The 21,369-nt window shown below is 42.1% G+C and overlaps 1 protein-coding gene across 1 annotated transcript in view; it reads left to right on the top strand.

The window, feature by feature from the left end:
* The window catches only part of RYR3 (ryanodine receptor 3), a 557,133-nt gene that overhangs the window by 250,765 nt on the left and 284,999 nt on the right, over nt 1-21,369 (top strand). Inside the window, exons 6-10 of the mRNA XM_061430666.1 lie at nt 2,909-3,021; nt 4,124-4,223; nt 7,009-7,102; nt 12,203-12,277; nt 15,037-15,193. Of these exons, the coding sequence (XP_061286650.1) occupies nt 2,909-3,021; nt 4,124-4,223; nt 7,009-7,102; nt 12,203-12,277; nt 15,037-15,193 (539 nt within the window). The remainder of the gene's footprint in view (nt 1-2,908; nt 3,022-4,123; nt 4,224-7,008; nt 7,103-12,202; nt 12,278-15,036; nt 15,194-21,369) is intronic.

The following is a 21,369-nucleotide window of genomic DNA, read 5'->3' as shown; positions in this document are numbered from 1 at the left end:
GAGAGAGCAACAGTGCTCTTCTCCTATGCATCTCTTTAGGACCCCTTCATCCTGACCCCCCTCAGTGGTCCAGTGCACATGATGGATACACGCCTGTCATTTTCCTCTTTGAATGTAGAGACCAGCCTCTTCTGTTACAAAATTTTAAGTCTAGTGTAATCAATGTCATCATATGTATGTATCCAAAGTGAATCAAAGTAATACCTGTACATAAAGAGAGACATAGTGCTCTTTTGCATACCGAAAGCATCTACCTCTTGCCCCGCCCCTCCCTGCTCTGGACCCCACCTCTCTCAGGCATCCACGTCCAGCTCCTTTAGTACACTTCCCACTGTGCATAGTCATATGGCTTACTGATCTTGAGTTATTCTTTCCAGATTGGGCATGATATATTGATGTCCTAAATGAATAATAAAAACGCACCTCTGTGGTCCTCTCTTCTCTATTTTCTCCTTCCACCTGCCTAGTATATTTGCGCCTATTTTTTATATAACTATCAAGTCAATATTAACTACTTACATTGGCATAACTGTAACTTTTATTTGCAAATGAGACTCATGATATACTATGGTCAGTTCACTTTGTGGTATTACTTTTGTGCTTTCCACTACTTAATAATTGTCTTATTTGTTGCTTTACTTTCCGTGACCTAGTCATTTATTTCCAAACTGCCCCACAGAATAGTAACTGTCCCTGATTAGATCCAGTCACAATAGCTGTTCTGTTGGTTACATCTTCTTAGAAACATACACCGTCATGAGGGAAATTCCTGTTTCCTCTCTCCAAGATTCTGTATTTTCCAGATCTCATGTTTTCCTGCCTTATTGGTTGATCACACCATTTTGGGGGAGCCCGTTTCCCGTAACTTTTACAGAAAATATCCATGGGAGACAAACTGTTGTCTGAAAGTTTCTTAATTTCAGCTTCACAAGTAATTCATAGAAGCATTCTACATGGGAAATATTCTTTTCTCAGCATCCTGAAGGTTTTTTGTTTTCTTCTAGCTTTTGGTCTGGCTGTTGAGACGTCTGTCCACATTATGCTTCCTGATCCTTGGTGTGTGACCTGTTTATATTTTCTGAGATATCTGGATCTTCTCTTTGGCCCTGATGTGTACAGTTCCACAGTGCTGTCTTGTCCTGCATCTTTATTGTTCTTTTTTCTTTCTTTCTTGTTCTTAGTCTCACAGGAGTGGACCCTGGTGTGTGTGTGTGTGTGTGTATGTGTGTTTGTGTGTGTCCATTCTCCACTGTGCTAGGGACTCTGCGGGCCCCTTCACTATAAAAATGTTTGTCTTTCAGCCTTGGGAAAAGTCAAATATCTTTTAGTTAATGTTCTCCCTTTATGTTCTCTTACTGCTTTCTGAAACTCCTCTAGGTCAGTTTTCTAATTTTCTTTGCAGTCTTGTTCTAATCTGCTTTTCTTCATTCTTCATTGTGGGAAAAATTTTCAACTTTATCCTATAACCTTCCTGTTTCTTTCTCTCTTTTTCAGGATCAAAGAGATTTCTTTTTCTTTGAAGGGACCCTTCATGGATACTCTCCTAGCTGCTTCATGAATGTTACTTTTTCTTATGCCTCTGAGATGATTAATTCTAAGAATTGTTTGAAGTTATCTTTAGCTCTCTGTAATCTTCATTTTTCCCCTTTCCTCACTTTTTGGTTTGTTCCTGTTGTTCATGTTAGAGACTTTCCTTACATGTCAGCTTATCCCTGGTCCCAGTTGATGTTTAGATCGAGGCAGGAAAAACCGACAGGAAGCCCCAACTGTGTGAGTGGCTTGCCATGTCTTAAGTTTCACTTTGGGATAATCTAGCAGGGACCTGGACATTGCACTGGATATGCCCAAACAGCAGTATGGTTTTTGTTGGGTAGTTTTGCTTCCAAACTAAACAGTAATCTTCATTTGGATCGGGGATGGTTCAGCATCACGGCTGGCATTCTGGAAGCTGAGGAATGGAGGTAGAGGAAAGGGAGCTGAGATGTTACTAACCAGAGCACCAAATTCTAATTACTCTCCTTTTTCAGCAATACTCTTTAGTTCCACGTCTGACAGTGCCTGATACCTGGAGTGGTTTGTCATTCCACGGATATCACTTCTATTCTTCTGTAGACTGGAGGAGGAAGAGTTGCCTGGCATGCAGGATAGAGAAAAAGATCAAATGTTCCCTTAAAGCTTTCAGCCACTCCTCCTGTTTTCAACCCCATCTTCTATGGTTGCCTTCATAAGGAACTGTTATCTCCAATTCCACAGAATTTCTGGAGAATATGTAGCAGGAATGGCCTTACTTCTTAAGATCAACTTCTCAATCCATTTTCTTACCCAGAGACTGCAGTTGTAGCTTTGTCTTGGCTAAAAGCATCTTTCAACATTCCTTTTCCCAAAATATCAATTTTTCTCCTTTGCTATGTATTTCTCACCTGCTGTCTTAGACCTTATAGATTTAGACCTTTTGAAAACTTCTGATTTTTTTTCTAGTGAAATTACTGATGATTTAGTAGAATTTCATGGGGAAGGGGTGAGGCAAAGATAACGGTCTATAAGTGGTCAGTAGACCAATGAAGTTATTTCTGAAATATTTGTAGGTGCATATGAAAAAAATATCGTTTTTCTGTATGTATTAAAAATACTCAAAGGCTTCTATAGCTTTGGGGCTCCAGTGTTCTTCTCCAAACACTGTCTTTCTGTTTGTAAAGAAAATGAAAATGATAAACATACTCAAGAGCAGACGTGGGGGTAACTGGAATGCTTATAGATAAATAGAAATTGAGGTCTGGAGGGTGTGTGTGTGTGTGTGTGTGTGTGTGTGTGTTTCAGGGATTCTGAACAGGAGGAAGAAGGATGAGGGGCAGAGTTAGGGACACTGACTTCTGTGATGCAGTCACTAACTCAAGGAGCCTTTGTGCAGGAGAAGCCTGTTGGTGGACCATTCATCCCGCTTCCAAGCAGAGGTCTGAGGGAGAAAAGGTTCGAATTGGTGATGACCTCATCCTCGTCAGTGTGTCCTCTGAGAGATACCTTGTAAGTACCTCCTAACACAAGCCTCTTTCATTTCCAGAATTGCTTCTTTTAGGAATGGATGGCCAGGGAAAACAGAACCACATCCGATTGGGTAGGATAAGATTACCTTTACACAGTATACTTGAGACATGATTAAATTGTCTCTCCTGCCATATTGTCATGGGGCCTGGAATGTAACTTTTTTTTTTTTTTTAGATTAAAGCACTGTTCCCAGCTTAAATGCCCCCAGGCACTTCCTAAAAAGCCAACAATTGACACATTAGTTTCCTTTAATAGTAGTGTTAGTTGTTCAGTCTTCCAACTCTTTGTGACCCCATGGAATGTAAGCCTGCCAGGCTCCTCTGTGCATGGAATTTTCCAGGCAAGCATACTGGCATGGATAGCCACTCCCTTCTCCAGGGGATCTTCCTGACCCAGGGATCAAACCTGGATCTCCTGCATTGCAGGCAGATTCTTTACCATCTGAGCCACCAGGGACTCAGTTTATCACTTTGGTTAGCTCTTGTCTAATTAGGAACAAGCCAGAAAGTGTTGGATATAAAAACATAATTGGAGGGAGAAAGAGAATTGGACATGTTTCAGAGTGTGGGATGTCACAGTGGTTGGAAAAGGCAGGTGAAATTTTGCCCCTGGTAGTGGTATTTGCATACCATACAAGATGTCAAGCAGCATTGACATCAGGCCCTTAAGGGATGGGGGCAATTCCTTACAGATCAGAGAAATGTCAGAGATAAGTTTTTAAGTTTCTCAGCACCAGTTCTGCCAGCAGATTTTACTTTGTCTAGACCAAAGGCTGGATTAATTTTTCCCAATTGTAAGTCCCCTTCTCCTGCCAAGGATAGATATTTTGTAACTTCCTGTTGAATTTGAGATCCAGCTGAGGGGATGAAGTCAGCATGTCTGCCACCTCTGTAGCTGCATACTTCCTCTTCCCTGAATAAAGTGTCCCACTTTTAAGCTGCTTCGAGATGGGGTGGAGCACTCTCCCACAGTCTAGGTAGAAAAAGCCTGATGAGAGTAATCCTTGAAATTCTAGGTGAGCTGCTTCTGTCAGGACTGGCCTGGTGATTTAAAGGATGTCTCATTTCTGTTTCTGCTGCAGCACCTCTCAATATCAAATGGTAACATACAAGTGGATGCCTCCTTTATGCAGACACTCTGGAATGTACATCCTACGTGCTCAGGAAGTAGCATCGAAGAAGGTGTGCTTCTTTCTGTGCGTCCAGCTCTCAGCCCGCCTGTTTGTCTTGTGCTACGTATATTGACGTATTTTGCGACTTTCCAGTTCTGGCACGGGTGTCTCGGTACCCACTTAGTGTGATTTTTGGTTCACCTGAATTCCTTCCTCTCATGTTAATATGGATTATTTCCTGTCCTGATTTCTGATTTCATGAGCACTTCTGACATGATTTTTCAATTCTTTCAACGTACCATTGTTTTGGCACTGTGTGCGTTCAGGACCTTGGAGACAAACCTTTCTTCTCCCACTGACTTTTCAGTTTTATTTATGGTTATAAGTATACAGACCTTAGCAGGTTCAATTTTAGAAGACATTATTTGCCAAGAAGGTGATATTTTTTATATTTCTCCCCAATGCATCTCTCTCTACAGGTGGGAGGAGGACTTTCTCTATAATAAAAGGATGTTTGGCCATTTGTTTTTACTTATATTTATGGAAGTCCATTTAAAAATAACAAATGGCATTTTCTCCATATTTTATTTCTCCCTTAGAAGTAAGATCATCAAAGTTTGTTCAGCATATTCTATTTTTTGGAGCTAGGCAAAGTCAATAACACCTTTCAAGTTATATAATAAATACACTGGCCTTATTTTACTCATGGGTAATGTCACTGCTGAGCAGGATAATCAGATGCCAGTGACCTAAGGGTTATCACATCACATTCTAGGACTTTATAGCAAGATCAGAATTTTTTAAAAATACTCATATCACAGGTTCTAACCCTATTTTAAATCTTGAGTCTGTGAAACCTCTTTCTATTAGATGATGTTGGAAAATGGAAAATTGAGAGTTGTCAAGGTGATACCCCAGTTTCAGGAGGCATCACAGCTAACTTGAAAAATGAGTAAGCAGCAAATTTTTAACTCTTTTGGCAACTGAAGGAAAGCTTTTCAAAGGCAGGATGTGTTCAGCTCTCTTCTTTCACACCAGAATTCACCCACTGCTCTAAATGTTTTGTCAGTCATTCCCTTTCTCTCAGGAACCAAGGAATCCCAGGTTAAAATATTCCCTGAGGAAGTTTTGACCGAATCTTCTCTGCGTTAATTTTGTTCATTTCCACTATAGGGATAATATTAATGCCCAGTCCCACAAGAGGGTTTGTGGAGATTAATTGCAAATCATTTCACAACAATGCTTTTAAAAGTTTTGAGTGCCCTTGTGGTAGAGCTTGGGCAGCTGATCACTTGCGTTATCTGACTCTGCAAAATGTTCTCTCAGCATCTGCTGGTGAGAAACCCACTTCAGCCCTTGAGAAAAGGACTGCTCCTCCTCGTGACCCTTCTCTCCTGATTATTGCCCTGGTATATTTCAATTAAGAAATGTTGTAATGCGCCAGCATTTGGCAGCTTCCTCCGTGCCATAGAATATTGATTGGAGAAGCCTAGGGACTGTAAATGATGGGCTGCAAATGGAGCATGGCTGTGCCGTCGTAAGATGATAGATCATTTAATCAAGAACGTGATCATGGAAGGGGTTAACTTGCTAAATAAGTTGGCTGTTAACAGTGCCCCTACAGTATATCATGAATTATTTTAATGCAAAAAAGTATACAATTGTAAATATTTGTACAGTAAAAGAGAGGAAGATGAGAAAATGACTTGTAAACATTTGAGGAAAGCTTAAGAGGAACTTGCCTTACCTGGACAGATGGAGAAAATGAACTAGGGAATATCAAGACTATCCCTGTATAAGATGTATTGATAACACCCTTTTCTCCCCTGGCATGACTTTTCCTTCTTACTATTATAATCCAACACTCAAAATAGTTTCACAGGCCCTAGAGTGATCTAATTATGTGATTTTCTCAAAATCCTGATACAGACATTGAACATATTAAGTCCATATGTCTCCTGAGAACAGACTAGTTGGGAGAAATTTTTATTTCAAAGGGATGACAAATTCCGCTTCTTCATGTAAAGTAAAGTTCATACTGGGACCCTTCCCCTGCTACCATGTTTTTTAAATGGAGACTTGCCGTTTATTTGAAGACTATTTGGTCATCATGTCCTTGAAGTTCATTATTTCCTATCCATCTCTGAACTCCATGGCTATTGAGATTCCTTTCCTTATTGTGAAAGCTAAGGGCTAGGTGACAGCTGCCTCTCTGCTTGGCCACTCAGGGATTCTGGAATGTCATTCTGCCTTCTCTTGGTGTTGGAATAGCATTCAGGTTTGATCTGTGTTTATTTAACATGTTCGAAAACTAGCTACTCCTAAGAAAGCTCAGAATAAGTTTGCTTCTCCTTTCCCAGTATCATCTTACTTTCTCATGACTGCAATTTTATTTGAAACTTACCACAAAATGTACACATCCACATTGTAAGAGCTTATCCAGGAACTTGGTGTTGGGTCTATTTATGTCCTCAACAATTGGAAAATCCTTATCTTCCTAAGAGCAGCAAGTCAAATTTCCTTTTGGTTGTGTGTGTATGTGTATTTTTTTTAATGTATTATTTTATTGAGGCATAGTTGATATACATTGTATTAGTTATAGGTAACCTTTTGGCTTTTAATGACATGAATTGACATTGTTTTCACCTTCCCTTTTGATACTGGGCTTGTTCATCTCTGAAACCCTATTTAACTTTCAGTGTTAGAATTGGTTTTTTTCTACCTGAGGCCTGAACTCATGGAATCTGTCGTTTCCCAAATGCTTCTCTCTTTGTGTTTTCTAAAATAACTGACTCAAATATGTTCTCATTATTCAGCTTCCTGTCAGCTCATGGTAGGACATAATTCTGTTACAGGATACCTACTTGGTGGGCATGTAGTACGTCTTTTCCATGGTCACGATGAGTGTTTGACGATACCATCTACAGACCAGAATGATTCCCAGCACAGGTAAGCCAATAGCTTCCTCCTCCTTCTCTTATCTCCTGTCTCCGGTGACTCAGACTAAAAATTTTGCATTTGGATATGTCCGCCAATGAATTCTGTAAGTGTTGGTTAACTGACAGACTTCTGTCCAGTCGTGAGTTGCAGTTGTAAAACAGGAAAGGCAGTATGCTCAAGTTTGCTCACAGGAATAGCATGCACATGCTGCTTCTTAGGCAAGAAATTCCATCATGCTTTTCAACCCCATTGTTTTCTTTGGTTACTCTGGAATCTGAGGAGTTTCTGGTAGCTTTAATTGCAGACTGAAGCCCCCATTTTGGTGATGGAAATCAGGGTAATCATTCTAGTGAGTCTGTGCACTTATATACATTATTCACCAGGTTCTTCAAAGGTAGATCATCTCTGTTACTCCCCCTTTTATGTGCTATGAAGGTGGAGTTCAGTGGTTTAATTCTGCTTATCACCAAATAGGATTGGAGAAACCAAATGTCAGTATCCAGACAGAGCTGGATTTAGCAGAGGACAGTGCCGAAGGGAGTGTGTAGAAGGAGCTGCTGAGGATGGCGCTTTCTCTGGTCCTCTAGTTATCCTCTTGGTGGATGCGTTTCCAGAATTCAGTCAGGAGATGGAAGATGTTAATCTAGATCTTAACTTCATGCTGAAGCATCCTTTTGTATTCTGTTTATATACAGAGGAACAGAGTATACAAACTTGGCCTCTGTAATTGTGAAACCCTGATATATTTTAAAAACTCAAGTCTCAGATCCAAATTAAACTGAACTTGATATAGCAAAGAATCCACCTGCAATGCCAGAGACCCCAGTTCAATTCCTGGGTCGAGAAAATCCGCTAAAGAAGCGATAGGCCACCCACTCCAATATTCTTGGCCTTCCCTTGTGACTCAGCTGGTAAAGAATCCACCTGCAATGCGGGAGACCTGGGTTCGATCCCTGGGTTGGGAAGGTCCCCTGGAGAATGGAGAGGCTACCCACTCCAGTGTTCTAGCTTGGAGAATTCCATGGACTGTGTGGTCCATGGGGTCACAAAGAGTCAGACACCACTAAGCAACTTTCACTTTCACTTTTTCACTTGAGACAACAGTGAGTCTGATCTCCCTGTTGTCTAATACGTCCTTTGTTTTTGCATGACACCTGTGGGAACCTCATTAACTGCATTTCTTTACTTTGTTAGAAACACAGGTTCACATCTACACATGTTAGAAACCGTCTAACTCAGGCTCCTGCCAAACATCACACACTGGATGATTTCAGTTGGGACCCTGAAAACCAGAGATGCTAACTCTCTAGCCAGGGCTCCTTCCTTATTTCATGTCCTAAATGACACTCAGGAGCACTGTGCTTGAGTGTGTTATTGTACATCTTAGAAACTATCCCTTGGCAGTGCTGTGCTGTGCTTAGTTGCTTAGTCATGTCTGACGTTTTGCCAACCCCAGGCTCCTCTGTCCATGTGGATTCTCCAGGCAAGAATACTGGAATGGGTTGCCAGGCCCTCCTCTAGGGGATGTTTCCAACCCAGGAATCGAACCCTGGTCTCCTGCATTGCAGGCGAATACTTTACCATCTGAGCTACCAGGGAAGCCCATCCATCAGCAATGTCTATTGTTCTGAGCCTCTCCCGACTCACTCTGTCCTCTGTGTGTCCGTTTGTGGGAACCAGATGTGACCCAGATGGTGTTTAGGACACATAAAACACAGACCTCTGGCAAGTGCCTGATTAATTCTCATCCCGTGGCTCACGGTTATCTCTGAGTAGAAAAGAGGCTGAGTTGATGTCCATTGGAATTAAAGATTCCCTATGCTAAATGACGTTATATGATCCTATTCAGGTGCGATTTTCTTTTCCTTGTTTTTAAACTGTAAGGTTGTGCAGTAGCCCAAGTGCTGTCTCTGTAATATCTTATTCTGCTGCATTAAGGGGAAGGCTTGCAGAACTGAAATTTTGTGAGTAGGTTGTGCAGAGTTGTCTACATCTAAGATGGAACATGTTGGAACTCACTAGTTCTTTCCATCCCATTCTTTTTTTTTTTTTCATTCCTATTCTTTTTTAAGGAAAGAAATTTGGAAAAAATTAAAATAACCTGTACATGGCCCTTTATCCCACTCCCTCACCTCCATATGCACACATGCGTGCGCGCACGCACACACACACACACACTCACATGTCATTACATTTAGAATGAAATTAGAAGCAGCCTAGGCACAAACTGTGCTGCTTGGAGAAGCTTATCATTTTCTGGGCATTCCTGTTGAGTGGTTCAACAAGATCCTGACCCAAAAGAAAGTTTGGACAAGAATTTGAAAGAAGATGCTGGGGAGAGGAATTCCCAGAATGGGCCCCCAAGCCAGGCTTGCATGCCATCATTGAGTTAAGAGTAAAGGTAGCTTTCCTTTGACTGAGGATTTCATGTGAGCTAATTTGTATTTTGGAATAAAATAGATTAAAAATCTAGATAAAAAAAGAAATAGATAAAAAAAACTTAAAAATTTGTAAGGAAGCATGAAAGGGTTGAGACTGGGTTGTCAGCAGTGGCTCCTTGTACTGGAACTTGGATCTTTGTAGTCACTGGTCTCTCATTCAACACAGGATGCTTTAGCATTACTTGATGTCTTTGTGAGGTGAGTGATAAGCCTCATCATTGTCATGAATCATCAGATAAACCCCCAGAATGGGCCAGGATGGCCAGGAGTACCAAAATGTGGGAGAGCGCAAAGAAATAGGAAGTTGAGAATATTCTAGGAGGTCCCCACAGCCAAGAAATCATGCAAGTGATTCCACTGTAATGGGGCTGGCTTTCCAGAGGAAATCGCTTGTATTCCTTGTAAAACCTGAGAGCAGCCAGGCCCGTGAGAGGCTGACCCTCCCAGGGTGCAAAGCCAAAAGGATAATCTAGCGTTCTGAGCTCTGATCCTTGGCTCTGCCTCGGGCTTGTCAAGCACCCTGGGGTAAGTCACTTACTGAAGCCAAGGCTGAGCTGTCAGCCACGCTTTCAGAACGCCTCAGTTCCCCACCCACTCACCTCCTCTCCTGGGGTTATTGTTTTAGAGAATGGGAACAGGTTGTTTCAACCCCTGTAACCTTGCAAGATTCACTGGAGCAAGCCGCCTCCTTTTCCTAGATGGGAAGAACTAACCTTCTAGAATTCTTTATATGTCAAAGGGAAAGAGTCCTCAAATCATGTGACCTAAGGTGACCTGCTCCACCTTCTCTACCTGAGAGACCCTTTTGCTCTCACTGAGGATGGAGACACATCCATGAAAATCTCAACTAATTTTCCTGTGGAGCTAGGTCAGAGCAGCCTCATTACTACTCTGGGCCTGGCACAGAGACACCTGGGATGCTAGACCTCCCTTTTAAATACTTACTACATATTTCCTGATAGTATGTACATTTGCAAAAAGTTTAGAATGTCTTCTATAATCCTACGAACCAAAGTTAACTATGGTTGATGTAGTGTTTTATTATATTTTTGTGCCATGTAATGTAGCTTTCCATGCATGTTCATAAGTGTCTATAAACAAAATTTGGATAAATCAATAGTACACAATATTTTGTACATCCATGAACATCTTTGTACATGTTCCTTACTTTAAAGAAACCACATTAAATGCTCACAACCATGCCTTGACGTAAATACCCTATTAGGTTCATTTTACAGACAAGGAAGCTGATGCACAGAGATTTGAAAGAACTTGGCAAAGTCATGAAGCTAATAGCTTCAAATTCAGGTCTACCTGACACCCAAAATTAATATTTGTAAGCAACTCATAATTATATTACTTCCTGGGAGAAAGAAAGAATTACTGTACTTTTCCTCTTCCCCTCTGTTAATTAACTGTTGTCTCAAGACATAGGTCAAGATTCTCCTGGGGTTTGACTAATTCAGTAGTGATACATCCAAACCTTCTACAGTAGAGGTATCTTTTTAAATTAGTGAAATTAAATGAAGTTAAATGATCAGTCTTGAGCTAAAGTCACAGGATTCTCAGAAAGTATCTGGATTCAGTATGCCCGGTAATCAGGGACCACTATTCATGAGACATACCTTTAAACGAGGATAATTCATTTAATTTCTCATAATCTGATAGAGATAAGTTGTTCCCTATTGTGCAGATTTTAAAAAATAGACTTTGCTAATCATCAGATAGACATTAGACAAACCCATTTTTACAAAAAGCCTGACCTGTACTCTTCAAACCTGGCAAAGGCATGAAAAATAAGAAAATACTAAGAAACTCCAACAGACCAAAATAAACAGGGAAAACATAACAACTAAATGAAATGTGACATCCAGGATAGGACTCTGGAACAGGAAACAAAATTTATAGAAAAACTGGAAAAATCGAAATAAAGTCTTGAGTTTAATTAGCAGTGATGAGCCAATGCTGGTTTCTTAGTTCTGACAACTCTACTTCATATTGTAAGATGATAACTATAAAGGAACCTAAGTGAGACTTTACAGAAGCTCTCTGGACTATCTTTGCAACATTTTTATAAATCTACAGTTATTCCAAAATAAAACTTTTAGTTAAAAACACTTTAAAAGATGATTATTAATGCAGGAAAGGGGAGAACAGTGTAGTAATAAAACCCTGAACACCACAGTAGCTAAGCATAGAGGTTTGTCCCCAGCTTCCTAGAACAATGGAAATGAGTTCACCCTGTACTGCATGTGTTTTACAAGTACAAATACATTTTCTAAAGATGTGAAAGTGCATCAGGGAGCTGAACGTGAGAGAAACGGAGCATTCAGTACTTAATCTGATGATATGTGTCTGGACTGTTTTGACTCCTGATGTAGAGATGGAGACAGTCCTTTCACTGTACGCCTGACAGTCCATGAGTGTCCACGACGTGTATGTGGTGAGCATTGCCCTCGCCTTTAGCACCTTTTTTCCCTTTTAAGAGAGAATAGGAAATTGTGTCTTTCTTTGAGGTTTGTTTCTCATTTTGCTTACTATGAGTCCTGAGAAATACAGTGTGTTCTGAGCAGCCTCTGCAGGGAACTGTCCCCTGCCCAGTGCTGCAGGGAACTGTCCCCTGCCCAGTGCTGATCAACATCACACACATCTCCACCTCTGTTCACAGAAGGATATACTATGAAGCCGGGGGAGCTGGCACTAGAGCTAGATCGCTATGGAGAGTGGAACCCCTTCGGATAAGGTAATGGAGCTTCAGGGTTGCATTCTTTTCAAGATTGGTTTTTTGTTTGTTTGTTTGTTTGTTTTCCCGGACAACCTATTGTCTTAAATGTTACATTTGTTCTACATTAGCTGGCAAACTCTCAGAAGTTACTTGGCAGAGGTAAATTCTGAAATGTCTGTGACTTTTGCTTTTGTTTTTAAAGCACAGCGGACACACATGTGTGCGTGTGCGCACACACACACACACACACACACACACACGATTTCCAAGACTTCTGCTTTGACTCTGAAGTTAGCAGGCTCTATTGCTTGATCCAAGCCCCCAGCTCCTGCCACCCTTGCAGTGGCTATGTTATAAAAGGCAAGCATAGACATGTCCACTGAAAGCCATCAAAGCTCTTCTCCCATTTATTTTCTTAAATAGATTCTCTGGTACTCAGGTGAGTCTTCCTCCTCCTGGTAGCCTTGTTGGCTCCAAAGCAAAGTTAGCTTTAATTGACAGAGTGGCGGCTGTGATGGCATGAGGTAGGGAAGACTAAAATATCCCTGGACGTGTAGCTCTGAAGGAAACCACATTTACCAGAACTTGTCAGAAACAATTGGCTGGACGGAACAGGACACCAAGACTTTGGAGACAGGGACTTGAGTAAAGGCATGGCATCTCTACTGCAGAGGAGTTCAGTTAAGCTCTGGACTTTTCTTTTGCTGAGCGGGATCACAAGTTAGGCTCAAGCTAAACTGCTCAGGGTAAGAGCAGAGGGTCAGTATGGCCATTTTTTGTTTTCTTTCTCTGCCTTCCCCTCTAGCTCTCTGTTCCATCTCTGCCTGAACACATGTTCAAAATAAAATCTCTAGTGGGTGGGGGTGTATGTGCCTCCAGGGAGTTCTCAAGATAATCCATTGGTGATCAGGAGAAAATATTAGAATTTCTCTTACACACACATACAGGTACATTCAATTTTTTTTTTTATTGAGGAACTCTAGAAGAGGCTGACTGAAAGGGTATGGTGTCCTAAGGAGTACCCACTTGTTAGCTGGCTTGTGGCATTTATATTCTCTTTCAAGCCTGTTGAAGTTTTTATAGCAACATACTCTGTTTTTTTCAGGATATTAGGGCTTGGTTCTTGTTTAATGAACTTTTTAAAAAATAAAAATAAGTATGTATATATAGTTCCAGTTATGGTTCTTTATTTCCCCAGAGTCTTAAACATGAAGAATTTAAGGCTTCTATTAATGTAATTAGATTCTTTGGTACTCCAAAGAATTAGATCAAGGGGAGAGTAATTTTAAAAATTGATACATGTATTTCTGAAACATTTTGTTCTATCTGAAAATATAATTAGATACAGATTATTCAGTGAATAATTTCTGCCCTAGCACTTACCATGACTTTTATTGAATGCCAGCCTTTTGATGTAGGACCATATGGTTCTACAACCCATTCAGCATGGACTCTCACTTATCGCAATCATCTTATTCTGCTTTACTTCTTCCCATGGAATTTAATGTCTTGTAACATTCCACAATATTTACTTATTTATGTTTGTTTATTATTTGTCTCTCCCTGGTGAGTGTAAACTGCATAAATATTTCTCTTAAAGAGAGGATTCTTTTCATTATTAAAGTAGGATTGACATACAGTATTATATTAGTTTTATGTGTACAGTATAATGATTTGACATTTGTTTACATTACAAAATGATTACTGAAGTAAGTTTAGTTATTATATGTCACCATTACAGAATTGCAATTTTTCTAGCAATAAGAGCTCTTAAGACTTAACTTTCTTAGCAACTTTCAAATTGTGATGATAGTCAATAATATATATATATTACTATTACTATATATAATATATATATTATATAATATATATATTACTACCATGCTGCACTTTACATACATCCCCATGACTTGTTTTATAACTAGAAGTTTGTACCTCTTGATCCCCTTTAACCATTTCTCCCACCTCCCCAACCTCCCTTCTCTCTGACAACCACCAATCTATTCTGTTTCTCTGAATTTTGTGTTGTTTTGTTTGCTCATTTGTTTTGTTTTTCAGATGCCACATATGAGTGAAATTATATGGCATTTGTCTTACTCTGTCTGATTTATTTTATTTAGATAGTACCCTCAATATCCATCCATGTTATCACAAATGGAACAATTTCATTCTTTTTTATGACTGAATACATACATACTATGTGTATGCATATATGCCATATTTTTTTATTGATGAACACTTAGGTTGCTCCCGTATCTTGGCTATTATAAATAATGCTGCAATGAACGTAGGGGTGCATATGTCTTTTCAAATTAGTGGTGGTAGTAAAATACTTGAGTGGAGACCGTGCATTTGGAAATGCCTCACTTTCCCAGAAACAAGTTTCTCTTCAAAAGCGGGCTTCTCATTTTTGTGTGTAATTTTGGCATCAAGACATTTCAGTGAAATGAAGGAAAACTTGGAAGCTTGGAACTTCCAGTTACATTAAACCATGGACCTGCCCAGAGGGCGATGTTCCTTGTTGGTGATCTTAAATGTTAGAAGAGAGCTCACAAGAGAATGCCATGCTGAGTTGTAGACAGACACTTGATCTTAGCCAGAAGACTGAGAAGTGATGAGTTGGAGGCAGAAACACAGTCCTAGAGCAAGCCAGGAGTCAGGGGATGTATCGTAGAAGGGTACTGAGTCAGAACATATGTAAAAATGCACAGGGTAAATATTGAAAAAGACCTATTTTTTTGTGTAAATGCAATTTCTTCTCTCTTTCATCTGTCCAGCTGGAGTGGCAGTAACATCAGATGGGGACAGGCTTTCCGACTCCGGCATCTCACCACAGGCCACTACCTGGCCTTGACAGAAGACCAAGGCCTTATACTGCAAGACCGGGGAAAGTCGGACACCAAGTCCACGGCCTTCTCTTTTCGAGCATCCAAGGTGAGGTGGATTTTGACTTTATTCTCAAAGTGAAAGCTCTGAAACCTCCAGGTAGAACTATGACTGCAAAGAAAATAGGCTGGAACAAAACGGAATTGGAAATTAGACCAATGATAAATACTTAGTTCTTTTATCTTTTAAACTGAATTCATAGAGGAATGTGTACCCTGGATGAAGACTGAAGTCTTAAGAGAGAAAGGCTTGAATGGAAAGTGGAAAGCCCTAAAAAACAAAAAGGATCACAAGAATGGACAGTGTTGCTCTGAGGCTACTGGAAAATGTTATTGTTGCTTAATACGTTCTGAATTGTTTTTACTACTTTTAAGTCTTATTAGGGCTTCCCTGGTGGCTCATATGGTAAAGCGTCTGCCTGCAATGCGGGAGACCCGGGTTCAATCCCTGGGTCAGGAAGATCCCCTGGAGAAGGAAATGGCAACCCACTCCAGTATTCTTTCCTGGAAAATCCCATGGACAGAGGAGCCTGGTAGGCTACAGTCCATGGAGTTGCAAAAAGTCAGATACGACTGAGCCAACTAACACTTTCACTTAAGTCTTATTGCTTCACTCCCATACAGCAAAGATAACGTGGAGACATGAGTTTCAGTGTTATGTTTATTTAAATCAAAGAAGTAATTTCTCTCAGAGAGGTGCAGAGAAGGCTTAATTCTGGACATGGCATCGTCTTGCAGTTATTCGTATTATACAGAATTACTAGTTCCTTTTCCTTGTCATGTGTTTTCTGCAGATCTCTTAGCTCCACTGTGCCTCACCTGCCTCCACGAAGAGCACATTCTGTGGTAGCTAGGTTCACCTCAAACATGTAGATTTGCCATTTGATGTGTAGAGAGAAAAATATTTTTTTAAACTTCTGTCTTTAACGGTCAGCCAAGTTTTGACTCTGTGTCACTCAGAGTCTGATCTAGCTGGATGGTCAGAATCACACGCTGAGCTAGCTCCTGATGTACAGTTTGGTGCTCTGCCACTTTATGATTGTTCTGGAAAGAGCACCCAAGCATGAGACAGGCTCGCACAGTGTATCCATAGTTATAGCAGCCCACACTTTCTAAGAGGCTCAGCATCTCCGTCGGGAGCTTCATCTCTAGCTTCACTCTTCTTTGCTCCTTTCCAGACACAGATCTTGATTTGTGTTCTCAACACGATTTCCATAAAGGGTTATTGATGATTCTGTTCGTGTAGGACTTGGTGTCAGGCTTACAGCTGAATTTCCATGGGGACATCTCTGTTTCATAATGAATCAGAAGAGGCCAGTTTTTCAGCACCACCTTCATTGAAGCAGGGGGTCAGACTCCTTTTCCCCTCTCTTACAGTCCTAAAGGTTTTGAAGCAGTGAATCTCTTTGGCTTAGAGATTTTTCTCCCCTAGTTACCCTGTATCAGATTTAGGCTTTCCTGCACCCATCGTTCAAAGATTAAGAAATGAGAGCTTCCTGGGACTTCCCTGATAGTGCAGTGGTTAAGACTCCAAGCTTCCAGCACAAAGGCAAGGGGTTGATGCCTGATCAGGGGAAAAGATCCCATATGCTGTGTAGTGTGGCCAAAAAAAAAAGAAGAAAAGAGAGCTTTCTGCCCTAAATTTCCTTCAAGCATTTCCTTCTCTTTGCTTCTCTCTAATGGCGCGTTAGCTCCTTGACTCCATTCAGGTTCTCAGAACACATCTCCATATGTTACTGTCACTTTTATTTTTTTAAGATTCCCCACACAAGGATTTTAAATTCAATTTTATGACCATGGAGTAAAAGATTTTTACCTCCAGGAAATGAGTTAGGGCATTGCAATTGGCTAAAAGGAGCAGCGAAAGAAAACAACAGGAAAGTTCTAAGAGCAGAGAGGAGTCTTCCCATTCTTCCCTGAGAGACACCTCGGATGTGGGATGTGGAGGCAGGGCAGGCAGGGGAAGCCAGGGAGGGGCGGAAGATAAGAGGTGACTCATCGTGGCCTATGACCAAGGAAATGCCTTTCTAAGAATGCCAACTTGGCTTGTCCCCTCTTCGAGCATTCCCTCCTGGTCTTCTCAGCCCTGGACAAACCCCGACTTGGAGACCTTTACCACTGCAGAAAGAGGCTTCTCTTGTGACAGCAGAAAAGTCAGATGGCCTTCCAGGCAGCTGGCAGGATCCTGTTCCAAGGGGACTCTTCCCTTCCATTCCTTTCTTGGCTCAGCCTCACGGAGCATGGCTCGGCGCTGTGCTGCGGCCTCTGTGGGAAGCCAGAAAGGCTCAGAGCACCACAGAGAGTCTCCATAACACTCCTTTCACTTGGCACCACTTCCGGCCTGTAAGCACAGTTTACCCTCAAAAGGCTCGTTGCATATCTCCCCCCGATTCCCACGCACAGGGAGGCCAGCAGCGGATGGCTGAAAGCCGTCGTGGTACCAGGGGCCTGCCCACATGGCAGGGCTGGACAGAAAGCCGCCCGTGAGTCACACTGTCCTGCGCACTTGGCGATGCACTTGCATTTCATTGGCGTCACGATGTTAGAGGTTTAGATAACTCTCAGTGCAGTGGTATTCAGCCCAGTTACCTTTATTTTAATTTGAAAGAAACTGAAATTAAAATGTCCTAGTCTCCATATCTGATCAAGATAAGGCTGCTTCCCCCAGGAGATCCGGGATTCCTTGGGATATTGTGCGGGCAGGGCATTGGGCATCTTAGCCACGAAGCTGCACAGGAAGGAAGAACATGCAGGAGCCCATAGCTCTGACACCAGTAATCTGAAGAGCTCCTGGGGAAGAACTCTAGAGATGCCTTGATTTCTCTGGGCCTGCAGACTCCTCCTCAGTAAATGTCTTTTTTTAACTTCTTTTATTTTTGGCTGCAGTGGGTCATCACAGCTATGTGCTGGCTTTCTCTAGTTGCCATGAGCAGAGGGCTACTCTCTAGTTGCCTTGCGGGAGCTTCTCTTGTTGAGGAGCGTGGGCTCGAGGGCTTCAGTAGTTGCAGTGCACTGCTTAGTTGGCCCATGACATGTGAAATCTTCCCGGACCAGGAATCAAACCATGTCCCCTGCGTTGGCAGGTGGATTCTTATCTACCGGACCACCAGGGAAGTCCTAGTAAATGTCTTTTTACCATTCTTGGCACAGGGCCTCTGCCTTAAATACACTCTCCACTGTGCTTCCCCTCACTTGGGAATAGTGATGTTCCCCAACAGAGGGATTAGTTGGCTCTGGCTTTCAACAGCAGGAAGGTGTTGCACTGTCTTTCTCGCTCTCAGCTGTACCAGGTGTTAGGTGATGGAGCAGACAGCAGAACGTTGTCTGAAATAGTGGCCCAGGTTCTGAAAGGTGGCACAGGGGTTGGGGAGACTCACTGGGAAGGCTGAGAGGAAGAGATAGTGTGTTCTTTGTGCCTCTGTGAACGAGATTGAGTGGGGGATTATCTGATTATCTGATCTTCTCTGTATGCTGGAGAATCTGAAAAACAAGAGAAGAGACTCCTGGAAGGAGCGCCGTTTAGGCTCCTACATTTCTAGGAGGACATTGGGGAAGCTGGGCTGTGAGTCATTGGCAGTGATGGGCTTCTTACCCCACGTTTCCTGTCAAGTTGCGTTAACCCATGACAGCTATGACTACATGATCAGGGGCCTGGGGACAGCTGCAGGTGCATGTTCACATCCTCAGCAAGATGCCCTTATGAGGAGGATGGCAGGTATCCATGTGAATCTTGTACCCACAGGACAGGACAGGGATATGACTGAGCCTTACTGGGAGGGGTCGAGGTCAAGCATCGGCTGCAGTGTTGCTTGGTTCAAATGGAATCAAACTGTGGGCTCTGAGAAAACTGTGTGACTGAGCAGAAAGGGATCTTGGTCAGAGCTTGCATTCCTCTCCTTCACCAGGAGATCCAAATCAAAGTGGAGGTCTGGGAGCTGTTGAGGGCTCTGAATTACAGCCTTACACCTGTCCCCTCAGTCTGGAAGGAGTAGGGTGTCAGATAGAGCATGGCTTCCAAGTCACCTAGATCTGGCTTTGACTCCCATCTACCCTCTGTGGGACCTTGAATACAATTCTTATTCTAGCTGCACCTCATCTGAAGTCTGTCGTGAAAGATGCTCTGAGAGCCGACCCCTGGGGACTTCCCTGGCAGTCCCGTGGTTAAGACTTCACTTTCCAGTGCGGAGGGTACGGGGTCAATCTCTAGGCAGGGAGCTAAGATCTCACATGCCTCCAAGCCAAAAACCCAAAAACATTAAACAGAAACAATATTGTAACAAATTCAATGAAGACTTTGAAGAGCCAACCCCTGCCTACCCTTCCGTAATATCTCTGGCCACCAGCTCATGTTTGCCTTGAGCTCTAACATACTAAGTACATACTGTATTTGAACATGGTATCTTTTCTCACAGCTAAACGTGTAGCTAGAATACCTTTTAACCCTCCATGTACCATAATCAGCAAACTCCTCCTCATTCTTCAGACAAGTGTCAAGTGCCCCTCATGGGAAGAAGGCCTTTCCCCGTAGGGCCCTTTTCGTGACTCCATTATAGCCATCACTCACTTGACTGGGAGCCCCTAAATGACAAGGAGCACACATCCTTCCGCCCGCCTTTTCTGCACCTCTGCACCCCATGCAGTGTGGAGCGTGTAGTAAGTTTGAATATCACTCACCAAAAGGTTATGTAAGTGTGGTCGTACAGCAAAATCCTTTCCATTTTAACCTCCATCCTCTTCACAGAATTTTATAGTCATTGTGTAATCATTTTCAATCACAACACAACTCCGCAAACATTCAAGGAGAGAGATTCATTAATTTGAACATCAAAGTCAAATTTCTGTGAACTTGATTTCGCATCATTTTCCCATGGTCTTGACATTGCAAGGCCATTCCCCAAGGATCATCCGGTAATGTGATTTAATATTTACTCTGGCGCAGCAATGCTGTCTATTTAGATGTCACGTCTCCGAGTCAGTTTATAACACTCACTTCCTTTCAGGGAAGGATGAATTAATAATGTTAAAGCAAGCCTTATTATATGAAGCCATTCACTTTTTAGCTATTTTTTTTAATGACTCTACCATAAGTCCAGAATGATTGAGATAGAATCTCAGATTTTGCCTCCTTTATTACAGAAAGCCAGAGAGCTATCACTGTTCTCAATTAGAGGAAATTTTTTTTCAGTGTGTAAAAACAATTCAAATCAGTCAACATTTGTCAAATGTTGCCTGCTATATCCTGAGATCTGTGTTCTTGGCCAAAAATGATGTTTCCTTTAAAAACTGCCCACCGCTCTCTCTACTGTGTGCAGAAAGCATGCTTGTAGACCGGATCCTCTTATACTCTTTAACCTCAGCGGTCCTGCCGGAAACAAGAGGGCAGCTGGGTTCACAGCATATCCCTCTGTGAAATCATGGGCACTGATGTAGTGCTGTTTGCGCATGTCCCCTTGCTTGCTCTGCAAGTTCTCAGTTGGGGAAAGAGAGGGTATGGAGGGAAGGGGAAAGAGCAAAACATGGACCTTGAGATTCAGTCATCCTCAGACCGCACCACTTCCTGCAGTTTAAGTTTTTTTTTTTTAAGTATTTATTTTTGGTTGTGCTGGGTCTTCATTGCCGCGCATGGGCTTCCCATTGTGGTGGCTTCTCTTTTTGCAGAGTACAGGCCCTAGACACATGGGCTTGAGTAGTTGCAGCACTTGGGCTCAGTGGTTGCGGTGCCCGGGCTCTAGAGCACAGACTCAGTAGTTGTGGCACATGGGCTTAGTTGGTCCATGGCATGTGGGATCTTCCCAGATCAGGGATCAAACTCATGTTCCCTGCATTGGCAGGCGGATTCTTAACCACTGGACTGCCAGGGAAGTCCCTGCAGTTCCATTTTAAATAAAATCTACAAAGCATTTAAAACATTTAAACTGACAATTTCCCGAGTCTTAATTGTTTCAAGTGGGCCAGACAGAGAGGTAGTCAAGAAGAGCCTTGAGCTTTGGAGTAGAAGAAACCTGGGTTTGAATCCTGGCTCTGCCTTTTCTGTTTAGCCTTCCTGTCCCTGATTGTAAAAGCAAAACAAACAAACAAAAAACAGGAGTGAAGAAGTGTGTCTTGAAGGACTCTTGTGAGACCAGGAAGATGACCTAAGAGACTGTTTCCTTATCCATGAAATGGCAGGAGTGCTGCTTACCTGAAGGTGATTGTGTAGAGAGGGACTGACGAGAAAGAGGGAGG

Source organism: Bos javanicus, chromosome 10, assembly GCF_032452875.1.
Source record: "Bos javanicus breed banteng chromosome 10, ARS-OSU_banteng_1.0, whole genome shotgun sequence".
NCBI lineage: Eukaryota > Metazoa > Chordata > Mammalia > Artiodactyla > Bovidae > Bos > Bos javanicus.
Note: the sequence above shows the minus strand (reverse complement) of the source record. Positions and strands in the feature narration are given on the sequence as shown.